Source organism: Astatotilapia calliptera, chromosome 6, assembly GCF_900246225.1.
Source record: "Astatotilapia calliptera chromosome 6, fAstCal1.2, whole genome shotgun sequence".
NCBI classification, from domain to species: domain Eukaryota; kingdom Metazoa; phylum Chordata; class Actinopteri; order Cichliformes; family Cichlidae; genus Astatotilapia; species Astatotilapia calliptera.
In genome coordinates this window covers 20,700,811-20,723,289 of record NC_039307.1, presented here as the reverse complement: position 1 = coordinate 20,723,289, position 22,479 = coordinate 20,700,811, and the positions used below count along the sequence as shown (strand labels likewise).

The window sequence follows — 22,479 nt, the reverse complement described above, 5'->3', positions numbered from 1 at the left end:
ACACTGAATGCTTTAATGCTGAGCTGATGAAACTCGTGAATCCAGGGAAAACACGAAAAACTCAAAGGTAAAGGTGGGAGGGAGACACAATAACAAATGAGCAAGGAATAAACAGAGCTATAAAACACAGATAGTGTTGTCAAAACATAAAAATAAGAACCAATACTGTGAAAAACAAAAGCCATGACAGTTTTTCTTGCCTTTTTCCAAAAATGAAAACAAGAACACCCAGAGAGTGCTATCCTAAAGCTTTGATGTTTTGTGCTGATTTTAGCACTGGTAATATGGAAATGTAGTATTATATTCATCTTTTTGTGTCATTATAAAGTTGTATTGAAAACATAATGTTTTAAAGAGCTCAAACACAGAAAGTGCTCATTTTCTCTTAATGACTAATATATTATTTTAAAGTTTGGAGATGATAGACTGGAAACTAAAGCTTTTACCTAACTCCTGTGACTGTGATCGGTGATCTATGATCATGAAGCATTACATACTAAATTTGTGTATTTTATTATCTTTACCCATATGACTGGAGAAGAATTAGTTGAAATCTTTGTCTTCTATAAGCTGTAAAAAGTTGAGATTTTAAGATACATTCATGCAGCGTTTTAATTTTAAAAACTTTATGGTGTCAATGTGACATCAGTGAGACATACTGAGACATAAAGTGTTGCACAGCTCTCTGCATGCCCTTTCATATGATATCTTGCATGATTTTTCAAGGTTAACTTTGACCATGGATGCTAACAATGAAAGTCAATGTCAAACGCTTAGCCAAACTAGTAGGTACCCATGTCCCTCAAGTGAAAATGGTCCAAATTTTTACTGATCCTCACATTTGGCTTAGCCTTGACCTGATTTTCACCTAAATTCACCTCAGTTCATACCGTTATTGATATCTACCATCACTCAAATGTGTAAAAAGGAGATCTTGAAAACTGACAGACAGACGAACAAATGGAAACGATTACACAGAACCTCCCTTCCGGGATAGAAAAAAATCAATCTGAATCTTCAGTGTCAAGTTTAATTGTGCGTGTTTAATATACAGTATTTTATGTCATGGAGGCCACACTTTTACAGAGGACAGCCAAATAAACAGCAAATCCATGCCCCACATTCCTGTAACATTCGGACAAAATAACAAAACAGTATTAATACAGACAGAATACAGTGGCTTGCAAAAGTATTCGGGCCCCTTGAACTTTCCCACATTTTGTCACATTACAGCCACAAACATGAATCAATTTTATTGGAATTCCACGTGAAAGACCAACACAAAGTGGTGTACACGTGAGAAGTGGAAGAAAACTCATTCCAAACATTTTGTACAAATAAATAACTGCAAAGTGGGGTGTGCGTAATTATTCAGCCCCCTTTGGTCTGAGTGCAGTCAGTTGCCCATAGACATTGCCTGATGAGTGCTAATGACTAAATAGAGTGCACCTGTGTGTAATCTAATGTCAGTACAAATACAGCTGCTCTGTGACGACCTCAGAGGTTGTCTAAGAGAATATTGGGAGCAACAACACCATAAAGATCAAAGAACACACCAGACAGGTCAGGGATAAAGTTATTAAGAAATTTAAAGCAGGCTTAGGCTACAAAAAGATTTCCCAAGCCTTGAACATCCCACAGAGCACTGTTCAAGCGATCATTCAGAAATGGAAGGAGTATGGCACAACTGTAAACCTACCACGACAAGGCTGTCCACCTAAACTCACAGGCCGAACAAGGAGAGCGCTGATCAGAAATGCAGCCAAGAGGCCCATGGTGACTCTGGACGAGCTGCAGAGATCTACAGCTCAGGTGGGGGAATCTGTCCATAGGACAGCGATTAGTCGTGCACTGCACAAAGTTGGCCTTTATGGAAGAGTGGCAAGAAGAAAGTCATTGTTAACAGAAAACCATAAGAATTCCCGTTTGCAGTTTGCCACAAGCCATGTGGGGGACACAGCAAACATGTGGAAGAAGGTGCTCTGGTCAGATGAGACCAAAATGCAAAACGCTATGTGTGGCAGAAAACTAACCCTGCACATCACTCTGAACACACCATCCCCACTGTCAAATATGGTGGTGGCAGCATCATGCTCTGGGGGTGCTTCTCTTCAGCAGGGACAGGGAAGCTGGTCAGAGTTGATGGGAAGGTGGATGGAGCCAAATACAGAGCAATCTTGGAAGAAAACCTCTTGGAGTCTGCAAAAGACTTGAGACTGGGGCGGAGGTTCACCTTCCAGCAGGACAACGACCCTAAACATAAAGCCAGGGCAACGAGGGAATGGTTTAAAACAAAACATGTCCATGTGTTAGAATGGCCCAGTCAAAGTCCAGATCTAAATCCAATCGAGAATCTGTGGCAAGATCTGAAAACTGCTGTTCACAAACGCTATCCATCTAATCTGACTGAGCTGGAGCTGTTTTGCAAAGAAGAATGGGCAAGAATTTCCGTCTGTAGATGTGCAAAGCTGGTAGAGACATACCCTAAAAGACTGGCAGCTGTAATTGCAGCAAAAGTATTGACTCAGGGGGCTGAATAATTACACACACCCCACTTTGCAGTTATTTGTAAAAAAAAATGTTTGGAATCATGTATGATTTTCGTTCCACTTCTCACGTGTACACCACTTTGTATTGGTCTTTCACGTGGAATTCCAATAAAACTGATTCATGTTTGTGGCTTTAATGTGACAAAATGCGGAAAAGTTCAAGGGGGCCGAATACTTTTGCAAGCCACTGTACATTTCTGCCCGCGAGGCAGCAAACAAACCACAACAAAGCTCATTCGAATCAAGCAACAGGCCGCCGTTTTTCTTTTGCATACAATAACACCCATCATGCAACTGTGCACACGTTACTATTTTCACCTACTGGAACATTAAAAAAACGAGGGAGCACGATATTTATGTTAACGCTGAACACAAAGGTTTTGCGGCCGCCTGTGCTGACGCCGAAATGTCACATCAGACAGAGTCTCAGAGTTCCCGAGAGTAACACTGAAGTCTCCTAAACCGTTTCACTCAGCAACGCTGGTGCACAATGTTATACCATTCAAAGCTGAAAGCATGACACATATAATCTCCCTCAAAATACTTGGTTTCACCTGTGATCGCCATGACAACATAGCACAAAATGTCTATGCAACGTTGTGGTGCTGCAATAACATGCTCTCAGCGTGCGTGTAGATGATGGAGATTATGTTTAATAGGAGACGATGAATCTAAATACAAAGCTGAACAGCTGGTGACTTTGACTTTGACTTTGACTTTTGACTTTGATGCGTGACCACCACATATTATAATTTATGTACACAGTTTGCCTCCTTTCATTGCCAGAGTAACGCTAATACCTACCAAAGGTGCAGACGTGAATTATGGCTTTGAATGCATCAGAAAGTAAGTATATGGGGTTTTTTTTTTTTAAGTTCAATACAACATTGAGAATATTCAAGGTCGATGTGAGTTTTTCAGATTGTATGACTGTCTTTGAATGTACATCACTGAGATTATTGGTGTCTTTTAACCTAGTCTCCATACTTTCTACCTGTCTACCTGAGATTAGCAAGTGATTTCTTTCTCTTTTTTCACAATTTCAGTGCATATGTTGACTTAAACATGTAAGCAATACAAAATGAAGGAGATTTCTTGTATAGACAAAAGTGGGTATAAATATTGGCAGGGAAAATGGCGAGCTTTAAAGAAGACAGCTGACACAAAAACACATCAAGATAAAATCAAGTTAAAAATAAATCCAAAACACAACCAAAGGAGGAAAAACTAAAGGGAACAGAAAAAAAACAGGTAAGAATCACAGGAGAGAAATGAAGTCAGGGACCACAGAAAAGAACGAGGGAGAGGCTGTGGTTGCATTTGAATGGTCACTTTTGCTTCCTGAGTGTAGTGGCCCAAAAACATCTAAATGCCATCTATAAAAAGAGCTGATCCAATTCTCTAAATACTAACCAAAGGCTGTCCAGTGCTTTTTTGTTAGCTATTTTAGCATACGATCCACTGGACCTACTTTTGTTTACATGACTCATGTAAACAAATGATCAGTGTGACTAATTAGGAATGCCCATTATCATGTAAACTGGCTGTGTGTTTTCCATCTTGTGCCAAAACTTGCTGATATGCTGATACAGTTATCTGTGTGTTCACAGGACTCTATGCAGTGCTGTGAAAAATTAAGTACAGCCTCACTGCTTCAATAGGAATTAGAAGGGTAAGAGCAGCCAGGCATCGCTAGCAAGTGTGATCATCTTTATTAAAGCAGCAGTTTTGGCAATTTGTTTTTCTTGAGGATTCAGGTGAGGTCAGACAGTGCAATGCTTAAGGAAAAAACAAAAACAAGAGCTACATCTCACGTTGGTAGTGCAATCAGAAAAAGACTTTTAAAGAAAAACCCTCTTCTCTCTAAAATGAACATGACAGCACAGCTTAGGTTTACAAAGTTGCATCTGAACAAACCATAAAACCCGTGGAACAATGTCTTTGGATAGATGAGACCAACGTGGAGATGTTTGACTATGATGTGCAGCACCATGTTTGGAGAAAGCCAAACACAGCATAACAACTAGAAGAGTAACGTTTTAGGCTTCTTCTGCAACCACAGGACCTGGGAGCATTGCAGTCACTGAGATAAACCATGGAGCAAAGTAAAGCTAACTTGATAATATATTTATTATAACGTGTAAATGAGCAAAGAAAATGTCTGAAATTGTTACCATTTGTTCCAGGAGAGCGTTTCGTACACACAAATGATTTGTTTGTGTTCCAGACCTCGACCTGATTGAAACGCTTATATATGAGGTATTGGAACCGAGGAACAACAAAGGTGAGGAAAAGACAAAGTAAAAGCAACGGGAAAGAACCCATTAACAAAAAGACGGGAGATTGAATAAACCAAGAGAAAGAGAAGCAAAGACAGACAGATAAGAACACACACATGTAAGAAAACACAGATGAACCCTAAGTAGCATTAACAAAATCCTGCAAAGTGTTTTGCTTGTGCTGTTCACAACTGTCACCCTATTGCACAACATTTTTTATACGAAAAGCATGAAAAATGCCAACAAAAAGTGATGCCACAATGTCCATGTTTGCGCCCCCCCTGCTTTCTGTCCAAATAGACAGTTGGTGTCTAGTGGACAGATAACCCTCGCGTGCATGCATCCCTTCTCATCAGTCTGTGGCATCCTTCAGTTTCTACAAGGCTTTGTCAGCATTAACTGTTACAGTTGTTTCCCAGCCATCGCTTCAATTCGCCCATGGTCTCTGGTCACCGCGCCGCTGCCAATTTCATCATTATTTGTCCCGACCCCCCACCTACATTGAATACACCTCCTGCTGCATGAGATGGATTTAATCATGGTCATCATCAGCCTCACACTGTGCGGTGTCTACTGGAGCATTGCAGTGAATATGAAAGAAAAAAAATATGGGATGAGAAGTCTTCTAGTTTGAAAATACAAGAAATCAATCAAAAGGTTATTAATGATAGTTTTTTTCATTTCCTGTTTTGACCTGTGTATGCATGAGACAAACATAACATCAATTTCTCGTCATGTCACAGTGCTATTTAGATCTTTGATAGTTTGTTTTTAATGTTTTCACCTCTCACAACCCAAAATCACTTTTGGATTAATTCAATTTCGGGTGTAAGAAAGATAGAAATTGTTTCTTTTTTCCCCCTCTGTGCATATTCTACAAATCCTCTGGCTAGATGACAGCAAATCAAAGGAAAACCAAGGAAAAATACTGCAGCAGGATGGATTTCAGGTGGTCTGCGGATAAATATGACGATATTTTCACGCTAAGGTGGGTTCAGTTTCCCTCTGAGAATCCATCCTTGTGTCCTGAATGGTAAACCAAGGTTGTTAAGACATATCTTACAGCAACTGATCCTGTTAAACTTGAACATTGGATTTTTTTTTTCACAGAGACTGAACTTCATTGCTACCCTGCCAGCCAGTCTGTGAAGGTTTTCTTGTTTTTTTCCATCACAATACAATATAAAAAGATGTTTAAGTAACATGATGAATGCTTTATCCATTTGTCAAGGCTCGGGGACATTGTTTTTAACAAACATCAGGAAGGGAAATCAAATAAAAAACTGGCGTGAAAAGAGAAAAAGCATGTGTGAATGTGGAGCGGTTGCTTTATAAGCTTCAGGGGAGAAAAAGTCACATCTTTCAGCAATTCACAGTCACCACAAAAGCCACTCCACACCCTGCTGCTTTTGAAATTACTGGCCCAGACTTACAGATCTGAGATTACCAAATGTTCTGCCCTATTTGATGAAGCCCTAGAAGAGATTTAACCTCAAAAGGCAGGACATCAGTTAGGCTTGGGGCTTAAGAGGTTAAACAACTCAGTTCAGTCAAGGATTGTCTCCAGTCAGCTCACAGCCACAATGGGCTCCACTGAGAGGATGTCGGTCCTCCCTGTGAGCGCCTGCCGGGCAGTGAAAAGCACATGTGCATCTTTCAGGTTGTGGGACTGACTTGAAGAAGGGTGACTCTGCTGTGAGGAAGCTTGGACCGGGTGTGACCAAACGTTCCTTGGCCTCGAGGAGTCCTGGTTGTCGGGCCAGGCAGTTCTGTGACATGGAGCGTGAGGTACTGCAGGGCGAAGCTCCGGATCCAAGCCGACCACTGCCCGTCGTCTCTTCCTGCACCTGTCAACGAGGAGCTGGAGCTCCTGACGGAAAGTGGGGTTCAGACAGCAGTAGATGAAAGGGTTGTAGCAGGTGGAGCTCATAGCTAGCCAGTGAAAGCAGAAGTAAAGGGCATTAGAAGAATGGATGGCCTGGCTGGACAGCAGCACCACATAGCAGTTGAGGGGAAACCAGCAAACGGCAAACACTCCGACCACCAGAAGCAGCATCGCCAGTGTTCTCCGGCGCTTCCTTCTCTGCGTGGCATGCTGAGCTGTTGTGGTGTCACCGATGGCATTGTGGCGCCACAGTCTACGGGCCACTATGGTGTAGGAGGCAGTGATGATGAGGAGGGGCAGCAAGTAAAGCAATATGAAGGTCAACAGGTCAATGTACTGCCAATAGACATCTGACGGCTCTGGGAAGTCTGGGACACACAGGCTTCGCTCTTTCTCCTTACTGTCAGGAGAAAGACAGAAGACAGAAAATACTACAGTACTGTGCAGAAATCTTTATATTTTGTCAGGAAAAATGGGAAATAAGTACAATGATTTATCAACATGTGCAAACATAAATGGAAATACAGATTATATATGGCAAAACAAAAACCTTGAAGCTGTAATATTCTAACCAGCTTCTAAGTCAATGATTGACTGTACAACCACCTTTCATTAACCCAGCCTGAACTCTCTGGGCAAGGTTTTTCTCATTTAAATAAGTAGTCTTCAGGAATAGTTCTCCGGGCTTCTTGAAGGACATTCAAAACACCTCTTTGGATGTTGGCTGTTCTGTCACCATGATCCCAGCCTGCTTCAATAATGTGGATGCCTGGGCTCTGGAGAGGCCAATCCATGACTTACAGTGTTTTTCTATAAGTCATCAATTCGAACCCAAAATTTCTGATTGGATTTCTTGATTTTCAGTGCAGGTCTGGTGTAATGTGACATGCCAAATCACCCTTATCCTTTCAGCAAGAATGGCTTCTTGACAGCCACCCTTCCATTTTCTTATGAGGTTTCAATGAACTTCAGTGAAACTGAAAGGGACACATGCATCTCTCAGGTCATGAACAGTAAAGCAGCAGGTCTTTGTTAGAGATTTTCCTATTTTTAAGGACTTGACACTCATCTGCTGTAGATGGTTTTTTTAGGCCTGCCACTTTTTTTTAAACTCTCATCCAGTTTCCACATCTTTTTAAGGACACACCATGAATCACATTACTAGTTCAAAAATAGTAGTTTATGTCTATCAAATATTATTATTTTTGCCATTTTTAACAAATTCAATTAAAGAAAATAAAACACATGATGCACTTTTGTGACAGGGTGCTGGTTAAAATAAAATAAAGTTCCTAAAATTACAATTGAAAATTGGTTCTTTGTTCTTAATGTCTCTCATGTATAGATACACTTCTGGGTCATCTGTTGAGTAAGGTTCCTTTATATGTTTGAATGATACATAGTACCGTGTTAAGTAACAAGTACAAACATTCCTCTGAAAATGGTCAGGTACAAGGACTGGACTGAAAATGAGTGAAAAATCAGCCGGAGTCAGAACCAGACACAGAGAAGCTGCATTCAGCTTTTATGCTCCATATATCTGGAACAAACTCCTAGAAAGCCTCAGATCAGCTGAAACACTCAGCTTATTTAAATCCAGGTTGAAGACTCACCTGTTCTCAGCTGCATTTGAATAAAAATAATAATAATAATAATATTTTTTTTATTTGTTTTTGTTATTTAATGTCTCTGTAAAGCACTTTGAATCACCTTGCTGTTGAATTGTGCTATATAAATAAACTTGCCTTGCCAATATCCAAATAAAAACTCTGACGGACCTTCAGAAAGCCTGGAGAGCTAAACCACTTTAAATTTACAAGAAAGTCTGACTGGTGGTGCAGCTCGAGCCTTTACCCAGTACTGTATATTAATAATCATTGGCTATTGTTATTTCATAGAGAAGTATGAATTAAAAAACAACAACATTTGTCTCTGATCCACTGAGTTTATTAGTTCATAGTTATTTTAAAGTTATTCTAGCTCTTCACTTTTCATTGTTACCTGATGTTTTTTTAAACCAAAGAGTTATTCATCATATTGTGTATGACTTTCATCAGGATAAACATTCATCAGAGCAGGAAATATAGGATACAAGTGCATATATTAGTAATACTTAAGCCACTTCCTCCCCTTTAATCAGACATGAGTGCATGGGGAAGGGACCTCTGACAAATATCTGCAAACATTTCTTTGGTTTTATCCACATTAATTTGGAGGAAAAACTGGTCACACCAGTTAATGAATTCATTAAGAACTCAGCCGTGATCTTGCTTCACACCCCACAGAAGGCTCACAACCACAAAGTCTTTGGTGTATTTAAGGGCAAATCTTCATCTGTGTTTGCTCTGATTCTCACTAGTATGTAACTCAAAGCCCAGTGGAATTTGATGCTTTTTGTTAAAAGCAACCACACTGTGTGTAAAATGCATATAAAAATTTGATAAGAGCCTAAAACTGGGTGAAAAGGGAAAGTGCACAGATGAATACATTTTCACAGAGTAAAATACTAAGAGATAAAAAAGAAATTCTTTGTATACGATTAATTTCTGCTTGCACAGAAATTTGAATTCTGAACTCTGGGAACGCGTGACTTGTTCTCAATTAGCTAATCAGTCTCCTTTGTAGATATAACTCCTGTGTAGCTCTTCCAATTTGCCAGACTGGTTTTGTGCTACCAAGTTGAGCATTCCAGTTTTCATTTTGCTTCTTTGACTTTGTTGTGTCGACTTTTGGCCACTGTTTTCGCCTACTTTCTGTAACTCTTGTGACTAAGTTCGTTCTTTTTAAATCAGGCCAATATTTCTTTTTCGGATTTTTTTCCCTTTAAATCTGACACAGAGCAAACCTGTTCCACATCCATCAGTACATAAAGTAGAGAACCTCCATCTCCATAGCTAACCTCACTGAATTGTGCCTCTACATAATGACTGTGAATCATTTTACCTGTATGTAAAGGTCAGGAGTTTTTGGTAGATTGCATGTGGGAGGGAGAAGCAGCTGGCCATTATCCAGATGACGGCGACCCAAACACCACCTTGTGTAGGAGACATGCGAGGCCTCAAAGGATGCAAAATCACCTGAGAATCACCACACACAGATCAAAGTCAGTGCAAATGCATACACTTCAGATCAATATCAATCACCAGTCTGTGCCCAGGTAAGTAGAAAGAAAGATTAGAGTATGTTTTTTTACAAGCGTGGCTCCAACTAGTCGAAAACAGCGTAGTATTGCAGTATAGCCAACTGCTGTTTCTCAGCCTCTGGCTGTTTTTGTTTGTGCCACAAGCCAACTACAGTGTGGAACGTAAGATAATAAAATGTCACAAGAGGAAGGTCTCGGTGTGTATTTAGCGATGAGCAGATGTGTGAGTGAGGAGGCAAAATGTCCCTGATACACAGATTAGTCAGGAGAGCAAGTGAAAAGGGAAGGAAACAAAAGCTTTTTGTTCACTTCAGTTCAATAAGATTAAAAATACTGGCCAGATACTGTGCCTTCTCCACAACAAAAAGCATGACATAACTGTTGAAATACACTTTTTTTTCCCTCCTTGAATTAAAGTTTTATTTTGGTCAAGTTAGGCAGTCACGCTGCCTCTTGGTCAAAAAGTCCTTGCAAAGTGTACAGAGATGGTTTGGCTCATTAAGCTGCTGCAAACACAAATACAATCCCACTCAAAATAAGGATCTCATCCTTCTTGCTTTATCTTGGGACCCATATTATGGAGATTCAATGTGTTTCATAAAGACATGCCAGCTGGGAGCAAATCTCTAATTTTGGCTCATCAAACTAAAGTTGTTCGTGTTTCTCGGACCGAGCAGTTATAATTGTCCTGTTCTCCCCCGGTGCTGGTTTCTGTGCAGCAATTCAACAATGAAGGCCTGATTTGTACAATCGCCTCTGAACACCATACGTTTGGATGTGCCTGCTAATTAAACTCTGGGAAGTATTTATGTGCGCTCTACTCTGTGGTGATTGGCAATTTCTGAGCCTGGTAGCTCTGATGAAGTCATTCTCTGCAGCAGAGGTGATTGTTGGTATTCGTATCTCTAATATGACTCCCTTCTATTTGATGTTTTTCCGGACCACACCCAAAGAAACTTTCATAACTGACTTTTTCCACACTTGCTGACTGTTACGTCTTAAAATACCAATCAACTGTCTTTTGTCTTTGCATATTTTAAAGGCTCTTTTTAACTACTGTGGTTAAGCAGAGCTTAAATGTGCTGTATACCCAGGAGTTATGGCATAACTAATGGATCCTCTGCACCACTTACTGGACATACAACTGAACACTTTCTCTAATATAGGCTTCAGCTCCACTGCCACTAGGATACATAGAGAAAATCTTTACCATCTCACACAATAATGCCTGTATTCATTTTAGACCCAAGCTCTTCATTTTGTCATATTTAAATTTCGGTTTGTTTAATCGCTTTTTCAAAAAATGATCTTTTACCCAATTACACCATCCTTCCCCTTATCCAATTCAGTTGAAGCCTTTCCCCGCTGTCATAGGGCGAGATGAGAGGTACACCAATCTGCCAGGGCTAACACAGAGACATGCAACCATTCACACTCACATTCACGCCTACGGCCAATTTAGAATTGCTAATTAAGCTAAACCCCACTCTCCAGTTTCTCCAGCTCCAACTGTGTAAGCAGCAAGTGCACAGTACCATGCAAACTGGATTTGAACCTAAGACCTTGCTGTGAGGCAAAAAGGTCTTCTTACTCCCAAACTACATCTTCAGTGTAATTTGTTTACCTTTCTTAGCTTTTTTTACTCTGCGATGCATTAATATTGTTTTTTTGCCACAGTAACTTTCTAGATTTTTGGATAAATAAGCCATTTTAGTATCATTAATGTGGACTGAGACCTTCTGAAATAGTGTTCAAACACCTTCAGTTTTTGACTAATAAAATCTTACAGGCAGTTTAATACAATAAAATATGCCATCAGTCAGTTCACTTTTCATCTACTGCTGCCTGCTAGTCCTTCCGGAGGATTTATCAGTGAAAGTAAAGTCATCCCATGGTGCCACTTGCAGACTCTGCAAGCATCCTTATTTTCTTGTCATCACTCTCGTGCATACAGATGTCAATAAAGTTGCAGTATTTGTACTTCCCCTAATTTCCTTCGGGATTAATAAAGTATTCTGATTCTGATTCTTCAGCATTTAGCGAGTACCACTGAAGGGGTGTGAGTAAAGACTTATGGAACGAATTCAAACGTGCGTGGGACAGTAAGTACAGGTCTTACTGGCTATTGTGCAGCATTGTGGTAACAATGACACAGACAGACTGTGGTTATTTAAAGATGAGGTCATGAGTAGCAGTAGAGACATACGAGGTAAAAAAAAAAGTTTAAAACTATATTTTGGGCAAAGTCTGCATTTAATATTATATTTTTTTAAATCAGGTTTTACTGGGTAGTCTGTACATGTGTTTCCATTTTCTTTTGACCACTGAAATTAAAGTTAATTTAGATAATGTCTCAAAATAGCTTCCTGAATAAGTGCCTATTTCATCATGGCTAATGAGTGCCAGGACAAATTCTACCTTTGCACTAATTTTATTAGTGCTTGAAAAGATGGCAACTTCTTAAGGTTCACCAAGGCATTTCACCTTTCATCCATGAGCCAGAGCGATAACTGTTGTGAGGATTATCCCCCCATCTTATTAATGCAGGGGACAGACTCAAAACACAGTCTTAACTCACAGTTTTAAAAGGTTTATTGGACAAATCACTAAGCTGTTCTGATTCTCTTAAGAATCTTTTGTCTTTAGAGTGAAGGTAAGATAAATGAGTTTTACTTCAGATTTTTGAGATGTGAATTGTGGATGGTCTGATGGAACAGCAAGCAGGCACCCAGAGAGGCAAGGCGAGCAGCATGGAGCATGGCTATGAGTGTGGCTGGGGTCTTGAGTGAAACTTGGAGGGGATGCAGGTAAGTAAGAAATCAGGTTCACGGAGTTAACTCCAAAAAGGCAGAGGGAGAAATGAAATTAATAAATGTAAATAACTCGGATGGAAAGCAAACATGGATAGCCTAATTACCACCATGGGAGGTGTAACGATCTGACGAAGATCTGCCATACTTCCAGCCATTAAATACTCTGGATGATGAGGAGACTCAGAACAAGGAATCAGAGAGAGGGCCACGCCTGATGACCCATGGAAGCATTTTCCCACCACTTCGCCTGTGTGGAGAAAGAAAACTAAAAAATCAAGTGAGAGGAAAAGGAAGACAAACATAAAAACCCCGAGTCTTCCCAGACAAGGACACTCTCTGGAGGTGGTCCATCACACGAGCCGAGGTTTTACTGTCACTAGGGCCAAAGTGTACAGCCTCATTAGGAAACTTGCCTCATTCGACAATCATTTTTGCTACCGAGGTCACCCGAGGTAGATGTGAGTAAGGGTTGAAATGCCTGGAAACAGATCTCAAAACTGCACTGTAGGTGTCAGAAGTCACCAACTCTGTTCAACTATGATCATTCACAGTGGTCATAGATTGCCACCTTGGTCCAAAATTTGAGCACTGACATCCTTGAAAGAGTATTCTTTCTCCTTTAAACTGAAGAAGCCTCCATGACAGTTTATGTAACATACAACGTGATGCAACTGACTAAACCCACAAAATGCAGTAAACCTTAGAACCAGTAGCAGCACAGGTCAATCAGTGGAAAACTAATTTACCAGAGTTCACAATATAAAAATATTATGTCACTTATTTCCAAGTGAGTCATTTCCCCCTCTCCACTGAAAAACCGGAACTTCACACACCTGCCACGTCTCACTGCTGGTTATATGCCACTGTATGCCAGCAGTACCACTGAACTCACTTGTTAACTGAAAGTAAATACAAGTCACAGTCTCATAAAACTGGTTGAGACATTGTCACATGGTTGCTATTTTAGGCAATCCAAAAACATTCTGCGTTGTTTAAAGAGAACCTGTTACATCGAACTCCATATGTTTATTCTCACGCTGTACTGCAGTAGCGCTGCATGATTCACAGGTCAAAATGATCTTTATGTCATACTGGGCCTTCATTCAGCTGCCCTCCATCTAAGTCAGCAATCTCCTGATTATCCGAATATCAGAAATAGAAACAGCATTTGAACAGCAGGCGTATAGGGCACATAGCTTTCAAGTCTTTAGTGCTGCTCTACCATGTGGGTACTAAATTAAAAAGTCTGAATAACCCTTGAACTAACAGGCATACCCAAACTTATGACTGCACAGCTCCTATCTTTCCACAGCTGGGAGCAAAGTTGAAATATTGCAATTAGAATGAGAAAACACTGTTGAGATGTAGAAATACTATTTAATGGTAAATGGTAAATGGCCTGCATTTGTATAGCGCTTTTCTAGTCCCTAAGGACCCCAAAGCGCTTCACACTACATTCAGTCATTCACCCATTCACACACTGGCGATGGCAAGCTACATTGTAGCCACAGCTGCCCTGGGGCGCACTGACAGAGGCGAGGCTGCCGGACACTGGCGCCACCGGGCCCTCTGACCACCACCAGTAGGCAAACATGGGGTTAGTATCTTGCCCAAGGATATTTGGCATGCAGCTAGGAGGCAGCCTGGGATCGAACCACCGACTTTCTGATTAGTGGCTGACCTGCTCTGCCACCTGAGCTACAGCCACCCGTTTAAAGCAAAAACAAGAACCACAAGAAGCTTGTGGCTTTGTTAATTAAGAATATTACAGAGGGTAATTTTTAGACTCCCTCAGCTTCATCAGTGAGATATATAGAGTCACGATTCAGAGAAAAAATATACTTACCAGCAGCATATGTCACTTTTTTTTTTATCAGAGCTGTTTTTAATAATGTGCCCTAAAGTTACTAAGATGCTGTTTATACTTTTCATGATGTAGAGCAGGGGTGTCAAACTCAAATACACAGTGGGCCAAAATTCAAAACTGGAACAACGTCGCGGGCTAACGTTAATATTTGTTGAAATATATTTATTCCTCCAGATATAAGAATGAATCTTTTCTTATGGACTCAAACACGTTTTGCTTAAAAACTGAATATGGAACAAGCAAAGCCTAATACTAGACAATATATATATTAGCTGTATAATACCAGTAGGCCAGCTCTGATAGTAATTTGGTATGGCGGGCCAGAGTTTGACACCTATGATGTAGAGGGTCAATATACATGTCCAGTGATTATTATGGAAGCTTAACGGGATTTCAGGTGGTAAAAGTCCACAAAGGAAATGTATATAAACAGATAACTCCAAGTTTCAGCACTGTGATGAGTCACTGCATCATAAGCAGGTCTGTTGGCCCTGTATACACACTTTTAGGGGTCCATTAGCGGAGCTGATCAGGTTTTCAGGTATGCAAGTGTGATCCTTGAATGACTCAGTGACCACAGATGTTAGAACTGTTGGTTTGAAGTCATTAATGCAGGGTCACATGTATGTTAATGGATTCTTTGAGGCAGTAAGCTGCAGAGCACAGAGATAGCGAGAAGCTGAATATGTTAAATAACTCATGAGCCAGTTCAGCAGCACAGTCTGATCTGCTGCTTTGTTTTTAGACAGTAGTCCAAAAGTGGCCCTTGCTGTCACCTTCCTGGGTCTGTTGACCCAGCGTTTTGAGTTTTAGTTTATTTGGATGATATGTTTGAGTTCTTTAGGGTAGCTAAGTTGTTTATTAGTTTCCCTTTGTGTCTTCTACCGCTGTATTTAAGTTTCCCTCTCCCTTTGCCCTTTGTGTTTCATGCTGCGTGTCTTATGTTGTCAAGTTTATATTGTCTTGTCTGCGTCACATGTTTCCTGTTATATTTTGAAAGTCTGTGTCCTATGTCAGTGTAGTCAGCTTTGCTTCCTTTGTCTCGTTATGTCAGACCAGTGCCAGCTCTTTCCCCATGTGTTTCCACTTCCCCCAATCACCCTTGTGTGTATTTAGTCTGTGTGTTTCTGTTCATTCCTTGTCAGGTCGTCTGTTGTTCACTCCAAGGTTGCCATGTCATGTTTCCAAGTTTCATGTCTAGGTTTTTCCTTGTTGTTTATTTAATTTATTTAATTCTCCCAGTTTAGGTTGATGTTAGTTTACTTCAGTTTGCCTTGCCTTTTCTTTGTACCCTTTTACCAGCCTTGTTAAATGGCTCGCTTTTTGTTAATACTCAAGCTTTGGTCCAAGTTCCTTCGTGTCTGCATTTTGGGTCCACTCTTCACAATTAATACAGTCTGACACCGCCAGACTGTGACACCTTGCTGTCTCTTCATGCCTAAAAATAAGAGAGAGTGGAGACAGAGAGGCTAACACTGCTCTTAGACATACTCCAGTCACAGCCTTGTCCTTTGCAGGTTTTTTTTTTTAGTTGTCTTAGAATTGGCCCAAAGCGTAAGGAAAAACGCTTTAACCATTTAAGGCTATGACACTTCTACTGGCTGTAATTGACAGGTACACACACTTCTGTGATTTCACAGAATGCTTGATGTCTCTGCCATCAAATTCTAACAGGCTTCTATTATGATACCTACCAATAAATCACATGTTTCCCTGAAAAGAACAGGTAAAGTGGATAGTGTGTTTTCATCTCTCGCCTCTGCCAAGTCTTTCTTTATTCACATTCATGTGTTCCAAATGTACAGAAAGTGCATCTTGGAGTTAATCTTTCACATTACCAAAATCCGAATAAAGTGGAATATAAACTCAAATAATATAAACACCAACCAGCATTTAATTTGTTAATTTTTTTTCCACATATGTTGACAGGATTACAGTAATGCTGATTTGCACTTTGATAAAAGCACATTTGTGTAGTGGGAAAGCCTGCAGAAATATGGCAGAGATAGCAGAAATAAGATTACAGTGACTAACTTTAAATAATTATTGGAGACACCTGCAAAATAGTCTGTGAACTTGTCAACTTATTTATATGTACAGGATTGGTGCTGTACAAACAAAACTGCTATTGCCTACTAGCACTACTACTATTGACAAGTCAAGCATAGAGTGGGTCTGGCAGATGCCAAGGCAAAAACTAGATCCAGGTTCAGCAGGTTCAGACTTCCCTCTCACTGGCTACCTCCAAGGCATTTCCAAGCCAGCCGAGAGATGTACGCTCTTCAGCATATCCTGGGTGTGCCCCAGGGCTTCCTTGCAGCATAACATGATTAAAACAACTCAAATAGGAGGCACCTTGGAGGCGTCCTTGTCAGATGCCCAAACCACCTTAACTGACTCCTTTCAATGTGGAGGAATAGAGGCTCCACTCTGACTTATTCACAAATGCCAAGCTCCTCGGCCTATATTTTGCCATTTCAGTTTGTCAATCTTGTGCTTATCTCTCTCTTCACTCATGAACAAAACCTCAAATGGTCCACCTGGGATACCATGACCTCAGAATTTGAGATGCTAACTCTCATCCCATTTGATTCACCTCCAGCTTGCAAACCTCCTGAGTGTGACCTGGAGTTTGCTGCTTAATGAAGCCAACAAAACCACACCCCCAACAGGATACCAAGAGTGACACGGTCAGATGCCTTCTCCTTGACGTGGCAGTGACGGGTGTGAAAAGTGACTCTACATTTACACTTGACTCAGTAAGTAGGATCACACCATTTTGAGACTGAACAACCTCATTGATAATATCTTATATCTCTAGCAAGTTTTTGCTGTACATGAAAGTGTGGATATGATCAAAGCACCCCTCAACATCTCCACCGATAAGCTGTGCAGTATTACTGACAGAAACCGGCACAATATTGGAAGGAATCTGGAAAAGCCTGTTAGATGACGGGGGAAGCGGACTCTTCCTCTTGCAGTCTGCCATGACAACAACTTCCTCGCTCCTTTGTAGCCGTTTACTTTCAAGTACATCTCGTCTTCTTTGTTTAGTCCCAGCTTGCTTCCCACAAACAGCTCATCTTCTCACGCTACATTGCACCACCAATTCTATCAGTCGCATGTCTTGTAGACTGTGGATTAGCTCATGACCAACAAGGAGAGCAGATCCTGGACAATAGGGGTGCAACGATACTCGTATCGATATTGAACCGTTCGATACAGTGCTTTCGGTTCGGTACGCATATGTATCGAACAATACAAAATTGTAATTTATTTTATCAACTTTCCTTCTGACGATGCTGTCTGTGTTGAGCGCTCAGTGAATCTGCGTTCGACTACTCCGCCTAGGCTGCACTGTCGAGCGCAGATCCACTGAGCGCTCAACACAGACAGCATTGTCAGAAGGAAGAGCGCAGGGCAAGCTAGCGAGACAGAAGTTAAGCTCTCCTTGCAACATGGCAAATTGAACCTCCCCCACCCTCATTCAGATCTGGTGTTTGGAACTATTTTGGTTTTCATGTGACGTATGACCCTGAAGGTAAGTGCGTCATGGACTAAAGTAAAGCAGTATGTTGGATGTGCCACGCAATGCTCAGTTACATGGGTGGGAGCTAGTGTGTTAGCGCAGTTAGCTCGTTAACGTGTTGGCCGTCCAGCCCCATGCACGGGGCGATCGGCGGTAGCTAGTTAACGGAGATTTGCCGTGTTGTGGCGTTAAGGTCATTTCAACGAGATTAACCTGAAATCACTAGTGGGAACACAACAAATATGACTGCACATTTATGCCGACATCATCCTAGTGCAAAGACAAGTGGAAGCAGACAAAAACAACAAGCACACATGCTACAAACTTTACCCAAGTCATTTAGACAGCCGTTAGCACATGATTCTCCTTATGGGGACCTGATATGTTTAATATGCTGCTGAGAATATAGCCCAGAAGAAGCGTATAGTATAGCTTTTATTTTGGAAAGAGACATTTCTCTGTAATAAACTCTCTTTTCCAAAGATGAGTGATTCCTCAATCAGATACAGGGCTCGCAATATCGCTAGCCCGACGTCCCGGGGCTATCTCTGCCCTGCCTGTCGGGCTATTGTAGGAAGGAAAAATATATGTCAATGCTTTTGCATTCTTTCGGAAATGTAGCTGGGTAATTATGTCATTGGCATCGATGAGCCACTGTTAATATGTGACATATTGAAGTCGCGTTTGAATTTGTGCTTGTTTTTTGCTTTCACTTTGCAATCGCGTGAACTGTGTATAGAGAGCGACAGCACTGATTGGTGAGTGATGATAATTTGTGCACCAATTCCTCTGACATCGTCTTATTAATCGTTAGCTTACTATGCAAACATGACAAGTGAAATCTCCGCAGCAAGCTTAAACATGTAAGAGGTTGATCGCGCAGAGAATCGCTGAGCTTATGTGAGTGCGTGTGTAAAAGCAGCAGGATATATATTTTAGTTCTGCTGAGCCAAATAAGACAGGTCAGGGTGAAGAAGTGACAGCCAAAGAAAAGCTTACCACAAAACGGAGAAGTTATGACAAATCAGACTATAAGGCAAAAAGAAAGTGCAGCTTTATGGACAAAATAATTTCTGTGGCTGCAATATGATGAGCTATATAACCAGGGGTGCACATAAGTGGTCTGCATGTGCGCATTCGCTGTCAAAATAGAAAACACGCACAAGGGTTAGGGTTAGGGTTAAATTTAAAAACTGTACTTTTGAGTTAAAATATATATTTATAATTTTAATAAATGACAAATTTAAAAAGGCATGAACATTTTTTTTTGTTCGAACCGTGACACCAAAGTATCGAACCGAACCGAACCGTGAATTTTGTGTATCGTTGCACCCCTACTGGACAAGTCCCCAAGAATCTGTACCAGGCCCCTAACGTAAGGTCTGCGAACAAGTTACATTTTTCCCCGAAAAGAACAAGTAAGGTATATAGTGTGCTTTCCTTTTTTGGCTTCTGCCAAAGTCTGAAGACAAAAGCTAGTACCACACTAAACTGTCGTACTCAGGAGGAGGTGGTGCCCCCTTGTGGTGTAACTTGGGATATCACTCCATGAAGGATCTGTGAGTACAAGAAAATAATTATTAGAATATAATGTGTTAAATTTGCTTAGATGAAAGGGTCCAGCAATAGATCAGAGGAACAGGGAAGGATTTGTTTGTGTGTTTTAGTCTGGTTTAGCTGTAGGCTTGAGAGTGTGTGTGTGTAATTGTGTACAGGGAAAGGAATTTATGGACACTGGGGGTCTGCCTGTCATAAAAGGAGACCGGAAGCTACAGTTGGGGATTGCTGATGCTTGTACCTTTAATAAAAACTCATAATTATTATAACGTAGAAGCAGGTTTGCAGGAGACTCTCCACATGCTTATCTGTAAATGTAAGACAATAAGAGGCCAATGGCCCAGTGGATGCAGAGTGGAGGTCTCAGTGTTTGTAATGTTAACTCTGTTTTGTATGTTGTCAAAAGGAATTTGGTGTAGCTTGGGTGAGGAGATTACTTTTATGACCATCATGAAGTCACGTACACAGAGACACACACACAAACACAGAGTGCTTTGACTGTTACACTCACACACCCACATGCACACACACGGGTACGCACACACACAGGCACTCATGTGCTCGTGCATACACACACAAACACAGAGTTTGCAGTACACCATGAGGGTTTTATGATGGGGTCGCTTCTATAAAGCTGACTGTAACAAACAAAGGAGTGGAAGATTTGCAGAGGGACACCGGCCTTGCACATCTCCCCTTCTAGAAGATGCATGCTTAACTGAAGATGAATAAAGGTTTTGTGAAAATGACTACTGAGTCCGGTGCCGTCTCTGGATGCCTCGAGGAATAAAAAAAAGAACCGGGGTGAAACTGATTTCGTAACAGATCTATCACTGAATCCAGGAGTTAGGACCCTTATTTAACAAAATTACAAATGAAAAACATTTAAAGCATAAAAAATAAGTAAAGCGCACAATGTGACCACATGTTACTTGGAGTTCTAAAATTCACCAGCACTGACAGCACACTGAGAGACGCACACTGTAGCTGTGTCCCACCCCCATATTTAATATTCATTCTAATCAGGTTTTGAATGTTTGGTGTGTTCACCCTGGAAAATGAAAAAAATAAAAAACTTAAAATGTCCTTAGGGCATCACTGTGCGTGCATGCTAAGTACTCTTTTAGTTTAACTTTTTGAGATGGCTTTGATGGACACTAGACTCCCATAATGCACTAAATAAAGGAAATTAGATGTCTGATGTTTGAAAAGCTCCAGTAATAAACATTGCAGCCATTGCCCATTTTTACAGGGAGTGACATTTTAAATCCTATCTGACAGTGAAAGCAGACATTTTTATTTCGTTCTTCTTTTTAAAAAACAAAACAAAACAATAAGAAACCTGTTGGTTGTGCCTCAGGACACACACTCAGCAAATTGTTTTTGTTTGCATTCATTTCGCATTCATGGAAACGAATTGTCACATTTTTTGGTGAGAGTGAGCACAAGTTTATAAGTAATGCATTTCCACAGGAAGCAGAAAAAGCAGGGGCCATCACCATGCCAACTAAGACAGCAGAGCTTTTTATTTTAAAAAAAGCAACAACTGTTTTTTAATCCAAACCAAGATCTTTTAACTAATAAGTTGTTTTTATTGCTTAACCCTTTAAAGCAGCGGTCCCCATAATTGTCAGAAAATTTTAATATTTTGAATCATCTGAGAAATTTCCATGAATGACTTTTCATTTGTATTGTATTTGCTACATCTGGATTAAAAAAAAAAAAATGAAATCCTTTAAAAATGTATTACGCAATTATTTGGGTTTTTCAGGAGGGGAAAAAAAAATCACACTGATGATGAAGTCTCAAAAACTCACGAAAAAAAACTATGTATCAAATATGGTACACTAAGTGTTAAGGAGTTAAATCAAACAAGTCAACAAAAAACAGTGTCTTTTGTTAATTTACTATTTAATAAAAATATAGGTAACATCTAATCATGAATCTTGAACTACTGACCTCAGATTTAATTAGATGGCTACTTATTAGTCTAGTCAGCATCATGGCTGAACTTCACTGTACTTCTTAAAGAAAGCAAATATGTAACCCCTGCAGCAGTTCTGTCAGGGCTCTGTGTGCAGGCAGCGTAGATGAGGACCCAAACGCAGGACTCAGAGACTGAATTGTAACTGAAAACTTCAGCTTTATTGCTGGCGAAGAAACAAAACATGAACTGAAACAATGAACCCGACGAACAGAAACACACAGGCACAATCTGAGGGTACGACACGACAGAGAGCACAGGGGAGTAATCAGGGAATGGAAAACAGGAGGGAGACACAGCTGGGAGAGATTAGGGCTAATGAGACAGGGTTGAGCGAACCTAGACACACTGACATAAGACATAATCCCTCTCTCGCGCAGCTTCCGGTTCCTTGGCGTACACCTGGCTGAGGATCTTACGTGGTCAGTACACACAAACAAAACAGTGAAGAAATGGTAAATGGTAAATGGCCTGCATTTGTATAGCGCTTTTCTAGTCCATAGGACCCCAAAGCGCTTTACACTACATTCAGTCATTCACCCATTCACACACACATTCACACACTGGCGATAGCAAGCTACATTGTAGCCACAGCTGCCCTGGGGCACACTGACAGAGGCGCAGCAGCGCCTCTTCTTTCTCAGGAGACTGAAAAGATTCGGCATGAGCCCCCGCATCCTCAGGACCTTCTATCACTGTGCCATTGAGAGCATACTGGAACATACTAAATATCATCATCATCATCATCATTGCCTGACGATAGATCAAGAAAATAACCAAAAATCAAACCAAAACATGAGAACTCAAAATGCTGGATCAAAATGACCCAGAACTGTGATAAGTTCCTTGTCATTTGACCACTGGGCTTTTTAGG

General features: G+C 40.7%; 1 protein-coding gene across 1 annotated transcript in view; it reads right to left on the bottom strand.

The window, feature by feature from the left end:
* Positions 1 to 5,517: 5,517 nt before the first annotated feature.
* gpr83 (G protein-coupled receptor 83) overlaps positions 5,518 to 22,479 on the bottom strand; it is a 33,810-nt gene continuing 16,848 nt past the window's right edge. Inside the window, exons 3-4 of the mRNA XM_026171055.1 lie at positions 9,657 to 9,790; positions 5,518 to 7,113 (exon numbers count right to left, since the gene is read on the bottom strand). Coding sequence (XP_026026840.1) covers positions 6,396 to 7,113; positions 9,657 to 9,790 — 852 coding nt within the window. The 3' untranslated portion in view covers positions 5,518 to 6,395. The remainder of the gene's footprint in view (positions 7,114 to 9,656; positions 9,791 to 22,479) is intronic.